At 59.3% G+C, this 19,665-nt stretch overlaps 2 protein-coding genes across 2 annotated transcripts in view; both read right to left on the bottom strand.

Annotated features, from left to right (window-relative positions):
- Positions 1 to 232, bottom strand: part of SCAMP4 (secretory carrier membrane protein 4) — a 20,564-nt gene extending 20,332 nt beyond the window's left edge. The window contains exon 1 of the mRNA XM_041467138.1: positions 142 to 232. The gene's annotated coding sequence lies outside the window, so the exon portion shown is untranslated. The remainder of the gene's footprint in view (positions 1 to 141) is intronic.
- Positions 233 to 2,858: 2,626 nt separating this feature from the next.
- Positions 2,859 to 19,016, bottom strand: LOC121353362 (nuclear receptor ROR-beta-like). Its single transcript, XM_041467137.1, has 10 exons — positions 18,827 to 19,016; positions 11,337 to 11,422; positions 11,106 to 11,247; positions 10,311 to 10,724; positions 9,734 to 9,855; positions 9,079 to 9,211; positions 7,932 to 8,039; positions 7,494 to 7,604; positions 6,850 to 6,962; positions 2,859 to 6,299 (listed from the first exon to the last, which is right to left on the bottom strand). Exons 1-10 carry the CDS (start codon positions 18,831 to 18,833, stop codon positions 6,138 to 6,140), a joined length of 1,398 nt encoding a protein of 465 aa, XP_041323071.1. The 5' UTR covers positions 18,834 to 19,016; the 3' UTR covers positions 2,859 to 6,137.
- Positions 19,017 to 19,665: the final 649 nt, after the last annotated feature.

The following is a 19,665-nucleotide window of genomic DNA, read 5'->3' on the forward strand; positions in this document are numbered from 1 at the left end:
CCCCCCGACCCTCAGCTCCCTCTCCCGGCCCCCGGCTCCCCCCAGACGCGCTTCTCCTCCCCGACCCCCCTCTCCCCCATCCCTCAGCCCGTGTCGCCCCCGGCCCGCCCGCTGCCCCCGGCCCGATCCCCCCGCGCCCACCTCAGCGAGCGCCCGGTCCCGCTCCCCCCGGGTCGCCGCGGGGCGTGCCGGGAAACAGAGTCCCGCCAGTCACCGCCGCCGCTGCGCGCTCCGCGCTGTAAACTACAATTCCCAGAGTGCCTCGCGGCGCGCACCCACCGCTATCATGTGAGGGACTGGGCGGAGGGGAGGGGCGGTGGCGCGGGACGGCAGCCGGGAGGGACAGAATTGTCTGAGGTACCGGGACCGCGCCCGCCCGGGGGAGCTGCTGAGGGGGCCGGGACATGGCCGGGAGAGCGGGGACGTTCACCGGGCAGAGAGAGGGCTGCAGGGGAGCTCAGAGCCCCTGCAGAGCCTGGAGGGGCTCCAGGAGAGCTGCAGAGGGACTGGGGCCAAGGCCTGGAGGGACAGGACCCAGGGAATGGCTGCCACTGCCAGAGGGCAGGGCTGGATGGGATCTTGGGCAGGAATTGTTCCCTGTGAGGGTGGGCAGGCCCTGGCACAGGGTGCCCAGAGCAGCTGTGGCTGCCCCTGGATCCCTGGCAGTGCCCAAGGCCAGGCTGGGCAGAGCTTGGAGCAGCCTGGGACAGTGGGAGGTGTCCCTGCCGTGGCAGGGGTGGCACTGGGTGGGCTTTGGGGTCCCTTCCCACCCGAACCATTTTGTGATTCTGGTACAGCTCGGTCCTGAGAGCACAGAAGAAATTAAAGTTTTTCCAATCCAAAATCTTGAAGGATTCATTTTCAGTCTCACTCTCTGCAAAAATTTAAAATCACTCTTTCCAACATTATTAGTTGTTTGTGGGGGTTTTTTACTTTACTTTTTTTTTTTTTAACTTTTTTTACTTCATAAAACAGACTTTATTTTTGTTCCTGTATGTTTTGTGCAATATACATCTATGTACCCACAGAACACACCTCAGTAAAAAGGTTGTCACCCATACATTATGTTACTTTATAGTTAATGTAATGAAAATTTCCAACAACAGTTTTGTCCTTAAATTAGTATTTCTTCCTCCCCCTGCCCTCCCTTCTTAAGCTGCCTGGTCTAAAAGAGGAATTTTATTTTGTTTCTTTAATTTTTTTTTCTGGTCCCTTCCAGCCTGAGCACTTCTGGAGCTCCTTAAGTCCTTATTTTCACCACATTAGACTCCTTAATATAGCAGGGATCCCTCTGCAAGGTCCCAGCTCTGCAAATCCTATTAATTCGGGTGTATCAAACCCCAGCTGGCCTTTCAAAGCCATTTCCAAGCGCTGGGGCCGTGCTTTCTGTCCCTGCCAGCTCCAGCAGTGTCAGGCTCATCCCTCCTTGCTGAGAATGCTGAGACCTCTGTGAAAACCTGCCCGGAACTCTCCCCAAAGCACGCCGAGCTGCCCTGGAATCCCTCCGGATCCTCGCCACGCAGGGCAGATTTTGGGTGTGAACCAGCAGAGGTCACTCGGCCCCAGTAAATCCAGTGCTGCAGGACCAGTGAAACAGGGAGCGCTACTGGGGCGGCCACCCCAAACTCCTGTCCCTGTCCCGTGGGATCCTGTCCCTCCTGAGCCCGGGCTGCAGAATTCCCAGCTTCTCCCCTGCAGCCATTTTCCCTGAACATTTTATTTTTGTTATTTTTTTTTGTTTGTTTGTTTTTTGTTTAAAGAGCAGCTCTTCACACGTGATTTTTAAATGGATTTGCCACGCTTTAACTTATTATTTTATTTTATTTTATTTTCCCGAAATACACCAAAGAAACAGGATTTTATTTTTTTTTGGGGGGGTGGGGTGGAATTTTTAAAAATAACAAAAAACATAATAAAAATAATTTTAAAATAATATGAAAACAAATATTTTTTAAAATGAAAGCCAAAATGTCAGTGTGCAGCAAGCCAAGGGTCTGGAGCTCCCACATGGGACACAGCAGTTCCCTGGACACCCCAGGAACCCCAAAGTGGGTGATGGCCTTTCCCAACATCTCCACAAGCGGTGCCCTGCTTTGCCCAGGGTTTATCCCGCAATATCTGAACCCCAGATGGGTGGGAAGGAGGAGGAGGAGGAGGAGCTGTGTTGTCCCCTGGGATGGCCGAGGGCAGCAGTGGGAGCTGGCATTGTCTGACCCTGCTGCTCCAAGGATCCCTTTTTGTTGTTTCCCTGTGCCCCACAGCTCCTGGGCAGCCCAGCTGTGTGCAGGGGACACAGCCGTGACCTGCAGGGGACACAGCCCCGACCTGGGAATGGACACCCAGGTGAGGCTCACAGGGGAAGCAGAAGGAAACGAGGATGTGGCTTCACACCCAGTGATCCCTTTGACCTGTGTGCACCCCGAGCAGAGATTCGGACAGTGGGAGGTGTCCCTGCCATGGCAGGGGTGGCACTGGGTGGGCTTTGAGGTCCCTTCCAACCCAAATAATTCTGGGATTCTGATACAGCTCAGTCTTTAACCCATGGAAGAAATTAAAGCTTTTCCATCACTTTGAGGGATTCACTTCCACTCTCATTCTTTGCTAAAATATAAAATCATTATTTCCAACATTATATATATATGTATTTTTTTTTACCTTGTGAAACAGACTTTATTTTTCTTCCTGTAAATTTTGTGCAATATACATCTATGTACCCACAGAACACACCTCAGTAAAAAGGTTGTCATCCATACATTATATTACTTTTTATTTAATGTTATGAAAAATTCCAACAACAGTTTTTGTCCTTAAATAAACGTTTCTCCCTCCCCTGCCCTCCCTTCCTAAGCTGACTGGTCTGAAAGAGGAAATTTTATTTAGTTATTTTCTTTTCTTTAAAAAAATAGAAATTACAATCTTACAAGACAGAACATTCAATGAGAACAGAAGCATTTTCCTAAATCTAAAAAGTAAAACATTTCCATAAAACCTGTTGGTATCTACAGGTAGGTGTGTGTGGAGGGGTGGTCAATGGAAATAAAAGGTTTTCCATTTCTTCCTTTCATTCATAGAGATAAAAAATAACATAAAGCCGACTGAAACTTTATATATTTTTCTCTTTTCCACCAACATTCACAAGAATATATATTATATATATTTTTGATCCATCTTTATACACAGTGTGAGGGTTCTGTGGGTGGAAATGGACACTCAGCTAAACTGCCAGAGCAGACAAACAAACACTAAATTAATCTGGTCTGGAAAGGAGCCATGGCTGCCCAGGGCTGTTGGAAAGGAACATCCCGTGCTGGGATGGGAACGTCTCCAGAGCACCAGAGCCACGGGGGGCTCGGGGCTCCCGGGCCCCCTCCCCCCTGGCCACAGGGGAGAGGGAAATCTCCCTTTTTCGGGCATTTCTGCCCAGGCTTTGTCGTTCGCCCTTTCCCTGCGAGCTCCAAGCTCTGGGTGGCCCAGCAGGGGTGAGGAACCTTGGCACAGCCCTGGCAAGCCCCAGGCAGGGGCTGCCATCCCTTGCCATCCCTTTCCACCCCTTGCCATCCCTTTCCACGCGTGGCACCCGTCCCAGGCCAGGAATCACTGAATCGACACCCAATCACTTTATCCCCTCCCAAAAAATCATCTAATCAAGTCGGTTCCTCTAAAGAGAACTGAAAAGTGCAGGTTCCTGCAGTTTGGCAGGTCGAGTTACACGTGTTTAATACTTCCAGTCTTCCCTAGGTTCCCACGGGGGGGCTCTTATTGCTCAGAATAATCCAGAATCTCTCCCCATGGGCTGGACGCTGTGATGTTCCCAAATTAAGGTGCTTTCCTGGGTTCTTTGCCGGATGAAATGAAGTCGGTGGCGTTGACCATTGGTGTGTGTTGGGTTGTCTGACAAATACTGAGGGCAAAAAGAAGGGTGTGTGCTTTTTTTTTTTTTTTAATTTCTGTTTTTCCCCAAACGTTCCCAAACCCCCACGGGCTGTTCCCTCCGAGCGCAGTCACCTTCTGGGGCCGCTTTTCCCGGGAAGTGAACGGTGCTGTCGGAAATGATGCTTCCAAAAAAAAAAAAAAAGGCACAACCCTCTGGACGTAAAAGGCAGCACTGACTTCTCTCTTCTGTCCAAGCTTTGGAGAGGGCAGGAGAGGAGCCGGGCACATCCCCACGCCGTGGACGCTGCGCTGGACAGCGACGCATTGGCACTGGACGTGGCGTGGGGCCGTGGGAGGGCCGGCAGCCTTTTCCCAGAGACCTGGCTCCAGCGGAGAGGGGACCGAGGCTGGCAGGCTCCAATCTACTCCCAGAAGCAGTTGGGATGTGGTCAGCAAAGCCAGGGAGCTCAGGGCTGCGCGTGGCAGCTGCCGGGGAGGAACGCGGTCCCAAATTCCCTCTGCCTTGGAGCGGAGCAGAAATCCCATCAGCTTCCTGGGGAGTCTTCCCTCGTCAAGGTTAGTCCATGGTCTTCCCTAGGAGGTCTTTTTACAAAAGCAGGAATATCCTTCATGTTGCTAGAAAAGCTGCTTGTTTAGTTTGAAGGGTGCAGTTATGGATCCAAAGGTTTTGGCTCCTGCTCGGGGATGGTCCGAGCTGCCCGAGGATGGGGTTGGGTGCACAAGGAATCAGCACAAAGCAGGAAAGGGGTTTGGGATTTTAGCCCTTTGTCAGCAGAAACTGGGGCTGCCTCGGAGCAGATTTTTCCCTTGTAGGTTTTTGGCATTTGCTGCAATGGGAGCAGGAGCAGGGATGGAAAAATCCATCTGCAGAGCCACAGAGTCTCTCAAGCATCCCCTGCTGCCGTGGCCTGGAACAGCATCATCCCACCAATCCTTCCTTCATCGCCTTTTGAGCCTCCCAAGAGGAGCAGCAGGTCCCTAACACCACATTCCTTCCAACCAGCCTTACTCCTTGAAGGGAATAAGGACCTTTCACTTCCCCTTGGCTCCAACAGGCAGTTTCTCCCCCTAAAAAGCTCCTAAATCCTGCTAACTCAAGAGCAACTCCCAAAATAACAGTTCTAGGGAGCTCCTTGAGGGGAAAGCCTGGGTCCAACTCAACCTGCAGCCACATCTGGGCTCCTGTGTGTGGTGTGGGAAAGGGGAACCTGGGAATGGGACCAGCTGTGGGCTGGGTGGAGAAAAGGTCACAAACCCTGCTCTGGGTGCTGAACCATGGGGCAGTTTGAATGGGATTGATAAGAGAACTACACACAACAGCAGCACCCAGAGAGCCACCACTGCTGCGGCCACCACGGGGACAGGGACAGCCATGGGCCCCTCCAGTGGCCACGGGTGCCTCTGGGGTGGGATGGCCAGGATTTGGGCTCTGGCTGAAGTCCCACAGGCCTGCAAAAGCTTTTGGGATGCACAGAGGTGGCACGAGGCAGACGAACCTGCTGAACCAGCTCCACAAAGTCAGGTGGTCACCCAGCTGGACAAGGAACTGGCTGGGAATTTGGGAAAATGCTGTGATGCAGGGCATGGAGACCCTGCACAATTTTTGCCCTGCTACACTGGGCATCTTTTCCCTCAAACCAGCTTCCCCCACAGGAAAATCCTGTGCTGAATCCCCCACCAGCCACAGGCAGACCTTTCTTGGCCAAGCTCCCGGGGTTCCGCTGCACCCGTGGGAGATGAAATAAAGCAAAGGCTCTGTCCTTTCCCTCTCCTCAGCTGCAGCCCCAACCCGACCCGGCCGAGTCAGCATCGCCCCTTCTTTATCCCATGCCTGATGTTCGGGTTAAAAAACCACAATAAAATAAAAATAATAATTAAAAAACAAAGAAATAAAAATGGGAGGTGGAGAGTGCAGCCGGGACAGCGGGAAGGGCACTCCCTCCTCCCGTGTCACCGGGAGCAGCCGGTCCCTCACCACTGCCAGGAGCATCTCCTCTCCCAAGCAGAGATTTCACATTCATTTCACTGGTATGGCAAAGTCCATTTGCTTTTTCCTTCAAGGTGCTTTACATTCAAGAGCTATTGCAATCCACAGCGAGGAGACGGGGCCAGGGAGGCGCCGCAGCCCCCCTCGGGGTTCTCTTGCCTTTGATTATTTGATTTAAATAAATTGCCCCAAACCTCTGAAGTGCAGTTTGTCTCCAAATTTTGGGGAACTCGAAGGGGGCCGCTGGCTCCTGGCCTTAGCTCTCCCGGGGGTCGCTGTACTGAAGCTCCGAGTTGAAAACCTCCTTATAGAGGGGGGGGAAGTTCATGGCAGTCTCCGGGTGCAGGAGACGGAAAAATTCCAGCTTGTCCAAGTGCAGGTTGCAAATGGTCTTCATCAAGGGCAGCTTGGAAACCATCTGCAGGGAGAGAAGGAGCTGGTGACCACGGGGATGCTGGCTGTGGTGGCCCTGATGCTGCTGTTCCCCCTCTCCTGGGGACAAGCAGGGGGGTTTGGGGATCACTTGGTGTCCCCTGCGCTGCTGTTCCCCCTTCCCTGGGCACAGGGGGTGGGTTTGGGGATCACTGGCTTTGCCTGACACTGGGGCATCAGCAGAGTGCCCAGACTGCCACCAGCCTGGCAGCAACCTGGCCTCACCCCCAAACCCACATCTTTCCACGGGGGTCTCCTCCTAACCCCAGCTCTGTACAGGTCAAAACATTCCCAAAATGGCTCCTTTTACCTAAAAAAACCCACTTCCTGATGTACTGCCAGGTTCAGCAGCACAGTGCTGCCTCTGCCTGCACCACAATGGGGATTCACAGCCCTTGGAAGTAAAAATTCTCCTTCTCTGACAGGTTTGGGGTCTCTCTCTCCAAAATGCCCGTGTGGTTCGTGAGCTCTGGCACAGCCCTGTCCCCCAGCTCAGACACCCCCTGCAGCCCTGCCCGGGTTTCCTGTGCCACTACCTTCGAGAGCTTGTCCTCAGCGGAGTGTTTCTTCTGGATCTCGTGCTGCAGGGCCACGTAGATCTTGTCCTGGAGCTTTTGCACCTTCTTGGACTCGGTCAGCCATGGGCGGTCTGCGGGAGAGGAAGGACAGAGTCACCCCTTGCTGGATTAAGTTCTTTTCTGACTTACAGATGGGGCAACAGAGAGGCGTTTTAAGAACTTTTATTTTATTTTTAGTCCTATGTAAGGGTGAGACAATATATATGTTCTAATTCTATCACAATTAGAAGCTAACTATTAGAATGCTGTAACTATTAGAGGCTAATCCAGTTCCCACAACCACAGGACCAGTCACCACAGGGGCAGAGCCACCACAGGGTCTCTCCTAAGCACAGGGCAGTTGCCCCTGGCTTTTTTAGCCCTCCCTGCTCTCCAGGATGGTTTTGGGGTTACTTGGCTCCTCTCTCTGCTCCCCACCCCACCCTGGGTGACACTGTTCCTCTTCCCACCAAGGAAATTTGACAGATGCATTTTGTCCACCTTTAGATGCATTTTCCCCCCAAGTTCCTTTCCCAGGAATAACTGAAATCATCCACCAAGGAAGGTTTTTATGGGGTCAGCTCTCCCCACAGGACACCCCCAGACGTGGGGCCCCCCAGTACCTGGGGAGAGCAGGACAGCAGCAGTGAAGAGGGCGAGCTCCTCGTCCGACAGCTGCAGGCGGCACAGGGTCCTCCCCAGCTCGAAGACAGCACCGATGAGGTCGTCACAGCCTGAGCAGGGGACAGCAGGGACACGTCACTGTCACTGTCACCGCTCTGCCCACCCACCAGCAGAGCCCAGTGGCACCTGGGGCTTGGAAAGGTTTTGGGAGAGGAGATGGATGGAGGGGGGTCCTGGGCACTCACCTGGCAAATTCCAGCCTTGACTGGGTTCCAGACAGGGACAGGGACAGGGAGGGAGAGGGAAAACAGAGGATAGGGGAGGAGGAGGAGGAGAAAGTGGGAGAAAGAGGGAGGAGAAGAAGGGAGGAGAAGGGAGGAGAAGAGAGGAGAAGGGAGGAGAAGGGAGGAGAAGGGAGGGCCAGCTCAAGCCCTTACCGAGAGATTTGAACACCTGCATCCCACCGAACTTGCCCTCGAAGAGGATGGTGTTGTTCAAGGGGTTGAAGGCGCGGATCATGCGGATCAGGAGCACCTCGAGGCAACCTGATGTAGGCAGAGAGAGCGCAGACGAGGGCAGGGCAGGGCAGGGTGGGGAAGGTCAGGGGGGTTTCCATCACCCCAGGACCAAATGTAAGAAAGAGGAAAGCCCCCAGTGCACGTTTGAGGTCCAGATTGTTCATTCCCGAGAGAAGAATGGGTATTTCAACAAATCCAGTTTGGGTTTTTGGGATTGGTTGGGTTTTTTTAGGTGTCCAATTGTGACCACAATATTTCACCAAAGGGAAATATTATCCAGTCATTCGCAGCCAGGCACAAAGAGACCGAGGTCGTGGTGGAGCACCGAGAGAGAGGAAAGGGTGAAAACAAAATAAATAAAAAGAAAATGGAAGGAAGAAATGAAAGAATGAGTTAAACTCCAGCGCGTCAGGCACAGCCAGCTCTGGCTTTGGGGTACAGCATCCCGCTGGGACGTTGGCACGTGTCCCCAGGGCTGGGTGCTAATCTCAGCTCCCCAGCTCTGACAGATTAGAAACTATGAGGTTTTCCCAGTGTTTTGGGGATTTTGCACATTCAGCTCCCTGGCCTGGGCACGGCATTGCCAGCTTGGGCAGATGGAAGGGTGGGGGACGTGGGTGTGTGCTGCCATCATCCTCCTCTTCCCAGTCTCTTGCTGGGAGAAGAGGCCAATCCTTCTCTCTCAATCCTCCCTGCTCCTGTTTGAGTTTGGCACCCCTTCTCCCAGAGGAAAACCTTCTGTTCTCATTTCCATCCCAGTTTCTGGGTGACATTTGGATGAAGCCTCTGCCCAAGGCAGCCACTCCCCACGTGCCCCCCTTCACCATCACCCTTAGACGTGACCTTCAGCTCCTTCCAGCCCAGCACCTGCTCCCCCAGCACTGGGAGAACTGGGGCAGCCGGGAGGGGACCCCACAAGGAAAGCACCAGCCAAGAGAAAAGATGGGATTTGCCTCTGGCCCCACGGCTGCCGCTCAGGAGAGGTGTTGGGGGTGGGAGGGGGACAGTGGGGACACGAAGGGGGGTGTCAGGGATGCAAGGGGGGCGGTGGGGCTCCCCCCCTTACCGGCTTTCAGGAGGATGATCTGGTCGTTCTGGCAGAGCTCCATGAAGCCGTCGATGCGCTTGGCGAACTCCACCACGTACTGGATGGCGTTGGAGATCTGCAGCGAGCACTGCTGCCACATGGCCTCGCAGCTCTGTGCCACAGCGGGGACACTCAGGCTGTGCTGGCACCCCAGCACCCCAGCTCTGTCACCCCCAGGGCAGGGACAAAACCCCAGTGCTGTGCCATCCACAGGGGACACAGGGGACACTCAGGCTGTGCTGGCACCCCAGCACCCCAGCTCTGTCACCCCCAGGGCAGGGATGAGTCCCCAGTGCTGTGCCATCCACAGTGGACACTCAGGGTGTATTGGCACCCCAGCACCCCAGCTCTGTGACCCCCAGGGCAGGGATGAGACCCCAATGCTGTGCCACCCGCAGGGGACACTCTCAAAGAGTCTGGCACCCCAGCACCCCAGCTCTGTGACCCCCAGGGCAGGGATGAGTCCCCAGTGCTGTGCCATCCATGGGGGATGGTGGCATTAGGACACCTGGGGTGTGAGCTTTGACAGCAAATTCCCAATCTGGGCAGCTCCCAAAGCACTGACAGACCTTCCTCACCCAGCATAGCCCAGGGGACACTGGCTGTGCCAGGGGGCTGTGCCAGTGGCACTCACCTTGCTCTGCAGGGCACGGACCTCCTCAGGGGAGTAGAGGCTCCACGCCAGGCGCTTGAGCTCCTCCGTTGTGTACTGGCACGTCTCCAGGTGCGACTTCACCACGTTCTGGGCCACCCGGTCTGCAGGGTGGGGACAGCAGGCAGTGAGACCTGGGGACCCCAACCCTGTCCTCACCAATGGGGCTGGAGGGGTGATGGGGCTCTCACACTGTGTCACGGGGGTGTGAGGACAGATGGGGCAGCAGGAGCTGAGCCTGAAGCAAGCAGGGATGTGCCACATGACCTTGGGTGTGCTGAGCTCCATCAGGGAGCCTTGGGGCTGCTCCAAGAGCTGAGGCTGGGCTCATCTTTGAGTCCCAGAATCCCAGAATGGTTTGGGTTGGAAGGTTAAATTCCATCCATTTATTCATCTTAAATCTCATTCCAACCCCCTGCCATGGGCAGAGACACCCTCCCCTAGAGCAGGTGTGTGTCCCCAGAGCTGGGGGTGTCCTGCAAGGTGCTGGGGTGACCTCAGGCACCATCCTCGGGGCCACACACCCCCCATGCTTGCCCTGCACTGCACCGGTGCTCACCGATCTCCAGGACAGAGATGTCAGGGGGCAGCTGGGCCCCCTCCAGCGCCCCGTGTGCCAGCAGCGCCGGCTCCAGCATCAGCTCGTAGATGGACTCCTGCTTGATGAGCGTGGCATCAGCCACGTCCAGGCTGGACTGGTCAGGCGAGGGCTGCGCCGAGGCCAGCAGGTCCAGGTTGTAGTAGGTGCTGCTGCCGTCGGGGGTCAGGGGGAAGTCGAAGAGGAGCCCGTCGGACAGCGTGGAGATGTCGTCCAGGTCCGAGAGGCCGCTGCTGACGCTCGTGGTGTAGACGCGGCTCAGGGGCTCGGGCTCGTCCTTGGTGCCGCCGCTCTGCTCCTGGCTCTGCTGGTGCTTCTGCACCTCGGCGTAGAGGCTGTCCCGCTGCTTCTTGGACATGCGGCCGAACTTCACCGCTGCCCCAGGGGAGAGGCGGTGTCAGGGCAGCTTCGCCCCCTGGGCAAAGCCACGACAGCCCAACGCCCTGGCTCCCGGGGGAGAGCCCGGTCTGGGGGTCTCTGAGCCCCCAGCGGGGCTGGCACCCCACTGGATGCACCCCCCCCCCCCCCCCCCCCCCCAACCCCGGGCATCCCCCCCCCCCCCCCCGTCCCAGACCAACCCTGGGTCAAACCAAACAGAACCAGTTTCGATTTTCCCGCGGAAAACACAAAAGCATTTCTTGCTCCCCAAACCCTCCTCGCACCATGCTGGCCCTGGGGGGAGCAGCTTCATCCTGAGTGCCTGACTCGCTCCGAGGAGGAGCAGGTGGCCCCTGGGGACCCCGGGGCACCACTCACCGTCGCGGGACATGCCCAGTGCCAGGCATTTCTGCAGGCGGCAGTGCTGGCAGCGGTTGCGGTTGGTGCGGTCGATCAGGCAGTTCCTCTGCCGGGAGCAGGAGTAGCTGGCATTGTTCTGCTGGCTCCTCCGAAAGAAACCCTGCCCGGGATGGGACGGGAGGAGTTGGGAAAGCGCCCGGCTGGAAGCAGGGCCGCCCCCCCTACCGCAGCCGGCCTCCCCGGGCTCACCTTGCAGCCTTCGCAGGTGATGACACCGTAGTGGATCCCTGAGGATTTGTCTCCGCAGATCTTGCACGGGATCACCTCGATTTGGGCTGCGGTGGGTGGGGAAAGAGGGGAAACCGCGGGCGTTAATGATGGTCACTGCTGAGAGGGAGGAGGGAGGTGGCCCCCGGCCACGACAGCCGTGGGCTGGCTCAGCGCTTGGGGAAACTGAGGCACGAGAGCTGGACCCAGCGACAGCTCAGCCCTTCCCACAGATGCCACAAGGATTCTTGCACCTCAGAGAGGTCCCTAAAAGGTTCACACAGGGCATGGGGTATCCCCATTCCCCAGCAGCAAGAGCCAGGGTAGGAAAGCCCTTGGATCTGGGAGAGCACAGAACGTTTCTGCCCCAGCCTGCCCAGGACCCTGTTTTGGAATCACTCCCCTTATTTTTCAACTGATGTGTGCACCAGGACAGGGACAGCCTCGGCCCAGGGACCATCCGCATCCCTGCAGCTGCAGATGCTCTGCTGCTGGATGTCTGGCCCAAGCAGAGGGTCTGGGCCCCCCCGCACCCCCCCAGCAGCTCCTTTGAAACCCAGGACCGATATAGCCATCCCCAGCTCAAGGTCCCGGCCCCCTCCCCCCCACAAATCCGCTTCCCTCCCCGCTTCTGCTTCGCTGGCACTGAGCTGCTAATAGGCTTCGTCCTCCTCATTTTCCAGCTGCCCCAGATCTGGGCTGGCTCTGCCCTCCCGACCCACGCGGGGGGGATGCACGGCACCTCCGGGGCTCGTACGTGCCTCCCGGCATCTCTGCACCCTCTAATCCCCGCCCCAGCCCCCGCAGCCCCGGCCGGGCTCAGCCTGGCGGCGCTCTCGAGGGTGCTGGGCAGCCACCGCCGCGCCAAAATAACCCCCACGGCCAGATTATGGTTATTTCCAATCCCCTGGGCCTGTGCAAATCCCTGCTTGGGTAATTCCCTTCTGCCTCTCCTCTCCCCTGGGAGCCATCGGCGGCTCTGGTGGAGAGATGTGTTCTGCAGGGCCACCTCTGTGAGTGACAATCCCAGTGCTCGGCCAGTGCCACCTGTGCCCCAGCACCTGGCGGGGTCCTGGCGTCCCTTGCTGCTTGTGGGAGGCTGGGATGGGGCACTGAAGCCTCACTGGGCAGAGGGGCAGCCGAGGTGCCATCGGTCCCCCAGGGATGCCATTGATCCCCCAGGGATGCTCAGTCCCCCAGGATGGCCTTGGTCCCTCCTAGGGATGCTCTCTGTCCCTCAGGGGAGCCATTGGTACACCCAGGGATGCTCAATATCCCAGGGATGCTATTGGTACCCCCAGGGATGCTCAGTATCCCAGGGATGCTATTGGTACCCCCAGGGATGCTATTGGTACCCCCCCCCGGCGATGCCACCACAGTATCCCCTGGGGCAGGTTTGCTCTCGGCAGCTCTGGGGAAGGACTCACTCCCAATCCAGGTGTAAGTGGAGGAACAGATCCCTCCTGAATCCTTTGGCTCACTGATTAACCTAATGCCCCACATGCACCAGGTGGTTTTGGGGCTTACCCCTCCTCCCCCAGACTGCTGAGCTGGGCTTCTCCCAGGGCTGTGTCTTGTCCCCCGACTCGAGGGAGTCGCATCCCATCCCTGCCCCTCCCCACATCCTCTGCCTACGCCTCTGCCGTGGTTCTGAGCCTGGGAGAGCAGAGCTGGTTTCCCCGCGGTGGGCAGGGCAGGGATGTCCAGGGCATCCTCACATCCCCCGCAGCTGCACCAACACCGCAGCCCCAGCACCACCCCTTTCGCAGGGGCATGGAGGCACCAGGAGGGCCACGCGTGGCCACCCCCAAATCACCACCCAGCTCCGATGACCAAGACACCCCCAATTCCCTGGATCCCTCTGCCATCTTCCCCCACGCTGCCGGACCGCAGGGACCGCTCCCCTCCCCACCACCGTGCCCCGAGCCCTGTCCCGGGATGGCACCGAGGTGGTGGCATGGCGGGGGGCACAGGGAAGGGGTGCCACCCCCGGCAGGAAGCGGCGTCGGCTCGTTATGCAACGTTAATTGCAGCCGCCGGCAGCGCGGGTGATGCATCGCGCCCGCCGCGCCCTCACGCCCGCGGCCGATACTCCGGTACCCGGAATTACCGGCACCGGCAAACACCGGGGCTGAGCGCGGCCCGGGACCGCCGGCAGCCCCCGGCAGAGCCCAGCGACGCCAGCCCAAAAACCCCAACGATCCCAAAGGCTTCGTGTAATGCCGGGGGCCAAATCCCGCCTGCCCAGAGCCCCCGGGCTGGAGCTGAGGGTGATGGAGATGGTGCTGTCCTGGCCAAGGACAAGCCCTGACCACCCGCCGTGTGCCCGCAGCCTTTTGGGGCTCTAATTATCATCCTGCTAATTAGCCGGCCGTGCCCGCCACTGGCACCTGACCCGCTCTAAGACGCTCGCCCCAAATAACTGACGTGGAGATACGGCCGTAACCTGGCGATGGCAATTACAGCCCGGCACGGTTAATTGCTGCTCTGATTGTAAACCCGGCTGAATCACCGAGTCGGCTCCATCAGTGTCCCCTCGTGCCGCAGCCATGGACCCCCGAGGCGGCCCGACCACCCCCCCATCTCCCCTGCGACCCCCACACACACTCCTGGGGCAAATCCCCAGGATTTGGGGTACAGGAAGGAATGTGGGTGGGGGTGCAGTGGCCACAGCAGCTCTGACATCCCCCAAATCTCACTGAGATCAGGGAAAACATATCAGTAGACCCCAAATCCCGGATATTCCTCCACCACCACCACCACCCACCCCCGTGCCTCAGTTTCCCCACCAGAGAATTGAGCATCTCCTCCAACCGTGCCACCACCGGCCACACTGCGAACAGGGAGGGACATTTGGGGGGGGTGAACCTTTTCCCCTCTGGGGGAGGCAGCAAGGAACCTCCACCCCGGGGCCGATGGGGCTAAAACAGAGATCAGGATAAAAGAAACAACGAAAGGGTTAAAAAAAATAAGTAATAATGATCTCCAGCCGGCAATTAAAATGTCCCGGCGGTGGTATTTGCTCTCCTCCCACTGTAAACACTTCTTGCCCAACTCCCGGCCCGCTGCCACCGGCCGGCCCTTATGTAAGTGGCCCTGTGGCACGGTGCGGCCACGGGCCCCGGCCGTGGCGGGGCGATGGCCCCCGGAGCGGCGGCTGCGCTGCCCCGCGCTCGGAGCCATCCTGTCCCACTGACACACTTTCTGCCCGTGGCCACGCGCGCTTGTGTAACCACGGCCGTTAACCCTTCCGGGCCCGCGGCCGCTCCCGGGCCGGGCTGGTGCTCAGGGCGGCACCCCGACCTCCCGCCACCGGGAGCGGGGATTTTGGGGTGATACGTCCAGCTGGGGGCACCCATCTGTCACCCTGAGCTGCAGCTCCAGGTGAGGGATACAGGTGTGTCCCTGCACAGCGCCCAGGTCGCCTGTCACCCCCCAGACCTGGCTGTGTGTGTCCCCTCCAGCCCAGCACCGCTCACCCCAGCCCGTGCTGGAGGCTCCGGTGGTTTCGGCAGAGCCAGAACCGCCCTCCCCGGAGCAGGAATCGGCCGGCACACCCTCCCCTCCATCGCCTCCGCCCCAAGGGCGGGCATCTCTTGCACCCCAAAACAAAACAAGGCAGGACGCAGCCACGGGGGGGCCGGACCCTTCCTCTGTGGCGCAGGGAGGATGGTGGCCCCATCCTCCTCCTCCTCCTCCTGTCCCTCCCCTCGGCCGTATGATCTCACTGCTTTGAGGGAATCACCCCAAAACCCTCAGCACCCCATTAACCTTGGGGTGTGCTGTGACCCCACTGCTGCTGGAGAATTTTTGGAGCTGTTTCCCCCTCCCCATCAGCATAACTGGGTGCCCCTGGCTGGGGGGTGAGGACTCCTGGGAGGGGTTTGTTTTGGGATGCACTGGCAGATCCCTGCAAGTCCCCCAGGGTGAGCCTGCACAGCCGTCATCCCACAGGGACAGAATATGGCCACCCCTTCCTCCCCTGGGGGCCACATGAGGCCATGGTGTCCCTGCTGGAGGTAGTGGGGCAGCACCCCAGCTCTGAGTATTTCAGAGGTGGCTCCGTGCCTCTGGGGCCATCCCTGCCCCAAATACCCCCCGGTGCTTCCCCAGTGCCCTGGCTCATTACCCAGTGAATCTGCTGGGAGAGCAGCTCCGTGCCCCATTGCTCTGCCAGGCTCCATCGATGCTGCAGGATGGGCACCCCTGGTAATTGGCAGCAGCCCTGCAGCCCCCCGGATCCCCCAGCCCCAGCCAGGGCACCGGGGTGCTCCAGTGCTTCACCTCCACCACCTCTCCCCTTCCAGGGGGACTCAGCATCCCCCTGGTGCAGCCAGAGCAGGGAGAGGGGGATGAGTCCAGGCTGCACAGGGACCCACAGGGACACGCAGGGACCCACAGGGATTTGCAGGGACCTAAAATATCACCCCATTTCCCATTCCTGCCCTAAAACCCAGCTCTTCACCTTTATCCCCTGCAGCAACCTCCAGCCCCAGGAGTGACTGCGCTTCCCCACAGCCACCATCCACAGTTTTGCTGTTGGGGCAGGAATAAACAAGGAAATAAAGGGAGTTATCACCCCTTTATATCTGCTGTTGGCTTTGCTATTAAACAGCCTCCAGTGCTGCAGTGCCTCGGGCTCTCCCAGCACCCCGGCACTTCAGCCGTGGCTGCCAAAAAATCCCATCCCCATCCATGCCCCCGGGGAACGCCAAACAAGCCAGGCCCATGCTGGGTGTTCTCAGCCCCGGCTCCAGGCACAGGGACACCGAGGCCAAGTGGGCAGTAGGGAAAATTTAGATGACACAATCATGGCCCGTGCCGGGCTGGGATTCTGGAGGGGGAACTGCTTTCCTAAGTGATTAGCAAAGATTTCCTGGAAACTTTGGGCCAGAACAGCGCTCAGTTGTTCTCACCCTGCCCTGGGGCAACCCCTGGCCACCTTCCTTTGCAGGCACGCGAACGGAGGTTTTGCATTCTCCCCAGTCCCCAGCAAAGCGCTGTTTTTCCCTGTCCCGTGGTGCAGTGCCCCCAACAGGGAAGTCGCAGCGCCGGGTGGGCGATGTGGCTCCCCCGGGGCCGCCGGGCTCCTGCCCGGGCCGCTCCGGTTCAGCAGCTCCGGTTCAGCAGCTCCCGTGCCACGCAGCACCGTGCCAAGGCCAGCCCCGCCGGCGCAGGACGCAGCCCTTTGCACTTTGCCTGCTGCAGAAGGGTGGCAAAGGTGAGGCAGCGGGGAGGGGGACCTGCAGCCCGGGGTGGGGACAAACCGGGCTGCGGTGGGAGAACCCCTCCGGCACTGCTGCTAAACCGGGGGGAATTATCTCCCTGGGGCTAAAAAAAGGCAGGAGAGCAGCTCTGCTCACCACATCCGATAAACCGGGCTGATTTAGACATTAGCAGCTCTTTAAATAGCCGCCGCGAGTTCAAAGTTAAACGTGACAGGCAGCAGGGACAGGGACGTTGGGCTGGGGACAGGGACCGCCGGCCCCCACCGCTGCTCTCCCCTCCTGGTGCTGACTCTCCCTGGGGTTATCAGCGTGGGGGATCCCAAATCCCGTCTGGACTTCTCAGGACCCTATAAAGCCAGCGGACAGCTTTCTCCTCCAGGCTGGTTTTTTGGGGAGCGGCAGGCACTGCCATCCCCGCGCTCCGGTACCGGGGCCGGGCGCGGCCGTCGTGCGGGAGGGCCGGTGGGTGCCGGCCGCCCTCGGCCGCGCCAGCGTGTGCACGCCGCCGAAACGGGCAGGGAAGCTCCTCCTCCGCACTCTCTGATTTTTCCAATGACAGATCTAGGTCACTAGGACAAGTCGCAAAGGCTGCCGAGCCACCGCACGCTCCTCGCCACGCTGCTTGCAAAACAAGTGAGCAGGAGGGCTGGAAATCGTATAGGATTATACAAGGCAAAGCCTCTTCCCCGGCCCCGGCGCAGCCGCGGCGCAGGGAAGGACAGGAGCGAGGAGCTGCTGTGGCCCCCGGGGAAATGGGGCAGAGCGGTGGCGGTTTTGGGAAGGAAAATGGAGATTGAATCAATTTGGCGTCGCCATGCGGCATTTGGGCTTCGAGAGGGATGAGGACGCGGGACTGCGGGAAAAACGCCCGACTGGGGGGAACTGTGGGATATCAGGAGGGCTCGGCCCCAAATTAGGGTCAACACCAGCAATTCATGCGGGGAAAGGAAAAATATTTTTTAAAAAGGAAAAGTTCGCCCAGTTGCTAATTAAACCGGTGCTGGCTGTGCAAGTGCTACGTAAGAGCCAGGCGTGATCGCAATTAGGCAGGCGTTAATGCTTCCCTCCGTCCTAATAAAGGTGAAAACCCAGGATGTCGAGGGGCAGGAAGGGGATGTGGGGGGCTCGCCTCGCCCTCCTCACCCACCCGGCCCCACTGTTACACAAGAGTGCGGCGAGGGCAGAGCTGCAGCACCCGCGGTGCGGGGAGGAAACAGGATTTGAGGAGCTCGGGATGAACGTCTTGGTACCCACACCCCAAAATGAGCCTAAAGACCTGCACCCCCAAAACACTCCTACGGAGGGGCACGAGGGAGTCCTGGCAAGGCAAAGGGCTCAGGGAAGGCAGGGCATGATGGAAAAATGATTTAAAGGAGGATGAAAATCCCAGCCCAGCACGCTGGGAACAGAGCTGAGTCTGGCCACCACTGCGTCACCATCACCAGGCCCCGCTGGATTGTCCTGCTGGAGCCTTCCTCCCTCCATCCTCCTCCTCCCCACCGCCTGCTAGGCAAAGCAGAGGGGTGAAAAGTAGGAATTGCCTTTGGTAATGGGTTAAACCAAGCAGGTGCTGGCACAACTCACCCCTGCCCTGGAAAAGGGGCACCCAAAATTGCACCTGATCCCTTGCCCGTTCCTGCAGAAGCCTCCCAAACTGCCCCCCACACCGTGAGGAAGGGAAAAAGGGGGGAAAAACTACAATAAATCCAGCCCTGGTGGGAGCAACATATTGAAGAGGAGATTAAGGGGTTTAGTGCGGGAAAAAGCTTAAGAGTGCGTCTAAGCCGGCGTCGGAAAGCAAAGCAAAATAAACAAGAATTTTATTCCTAACGAAGGGGGAGCTGGAGGAGGCAGAGCGGCCCCGGCGGGGCTGGTGCGGGTTCCCCCCTTATTTCCCTCGGCGGGGCTTGTGCGGGTCCCCCCTTGTCCCGTTCCAGCGAGGCTGATGCGGGTCCCCCCGTGTCCCCAGTGGGGCTGCTGCGGGGTCCTTCCCATCCCTTCCGCGGGGCTCATACGGCTCCCCTCGCGCCCCTCCAGCAAAGTTGATGAGGGTCCCCCCTTGTCACTGTCCGGGCTGACACCGAGTCCCCCCGTCCCCCACCGGCGGGGTTCCCCCGTGTCCCCGTCCGGGCTGGCGTCGGGTCCTCCCCGTCCCCCTCCGCCAGGCTGGCGCGGGTCTCCCCGATCCACACCGGGACCAAGTTCTGCCGCTGCCCCCCGCAGCCCCCAGCCTCCCGGACCCACCTCGCATCGTGTCCGCCGCGGTCAGGGCGCCGGGGGGCGCATGGGGCGGCGCGGGGGTCCGGAGCGGCGCGGGGCGCGGCGGGGAGCGGCGGCACCGGGAGGCACCGGGCGGCACCGGGAAGCACCGGGCGGCACCGGGCGGCTCTGGCACCTGCCCCTCCGCCGCGCCGTGACCCACTTCTGCCCGAGCATGCGGCCGTTCACATGACGAGCCCGCCCCGCCCCCCCCAATCGGTTTCACTTCCAGCCCCACCTCCTGCCCTTCGTCCTCCTCCTCCTCCTGCTCCATCCCTATCCCCGCCGCTCCGCCGCCCGGTGCTCGGCGCTGCGCGGGCGCTGCCGACGCCTGCCCGGGACCGGGGTCTGCGCGACCCCCGCCCGGCCGTGGCGGCTCGGAGCTGCCCCCGGGGCTGCCCGCCCCCGGGAGGGACGTGCCGGTGCCCGTCCTGCCCCGGCTCGCCCAGGCACGGGGCCGGCTGCGTGTCCCGCTGAATCACTGCTGCCTTGCTTCACTTCGCTCCCGTGCAGCCCCGCTGTCCCCGCCAGGGACCCCGCTCGGCGCGGGGACCACAAAAAAACCCCCGGCAGGACACGACAGGACAGGACAGGGCGGGGGACCTCTGCAGAAGGGGCAGCCCCTGGCACCGGGGGGGTGTGGGGAGCACGGGGACCCCCGTGCGGCTGCCCAGTGTGCCCATGCCAGGGTGCAGATGCTGAGGTCTGGGGGCACATCCCACCTAGGAGCCCTGCGGGTCGGGAATGGCACAGTGGAAGTAGTGGGAAGCTTTGAAGGTGGCAGGGAGGCATTCCCACCCCGTCCTTCATGCTGAGATAGGCAC

This window comes from Pyrgilauda ruficollis, unplaced genomic scaffold (assembly GCF_017590135.1).
Source record: "Pyrgilauda ruficollis isolate IOZ18807 unplaced genomic scaffold, ASM1759013v1 scaffold200, whole genome shotgun sequence".
NCBI classification, from domain to species: domain Eukaryota; kingdom Metazoa; phylum Chordata; class Aves; order Passeriformes; family Passeridae; genus Pyrgilauda; species Pyrgilauda ruficollis.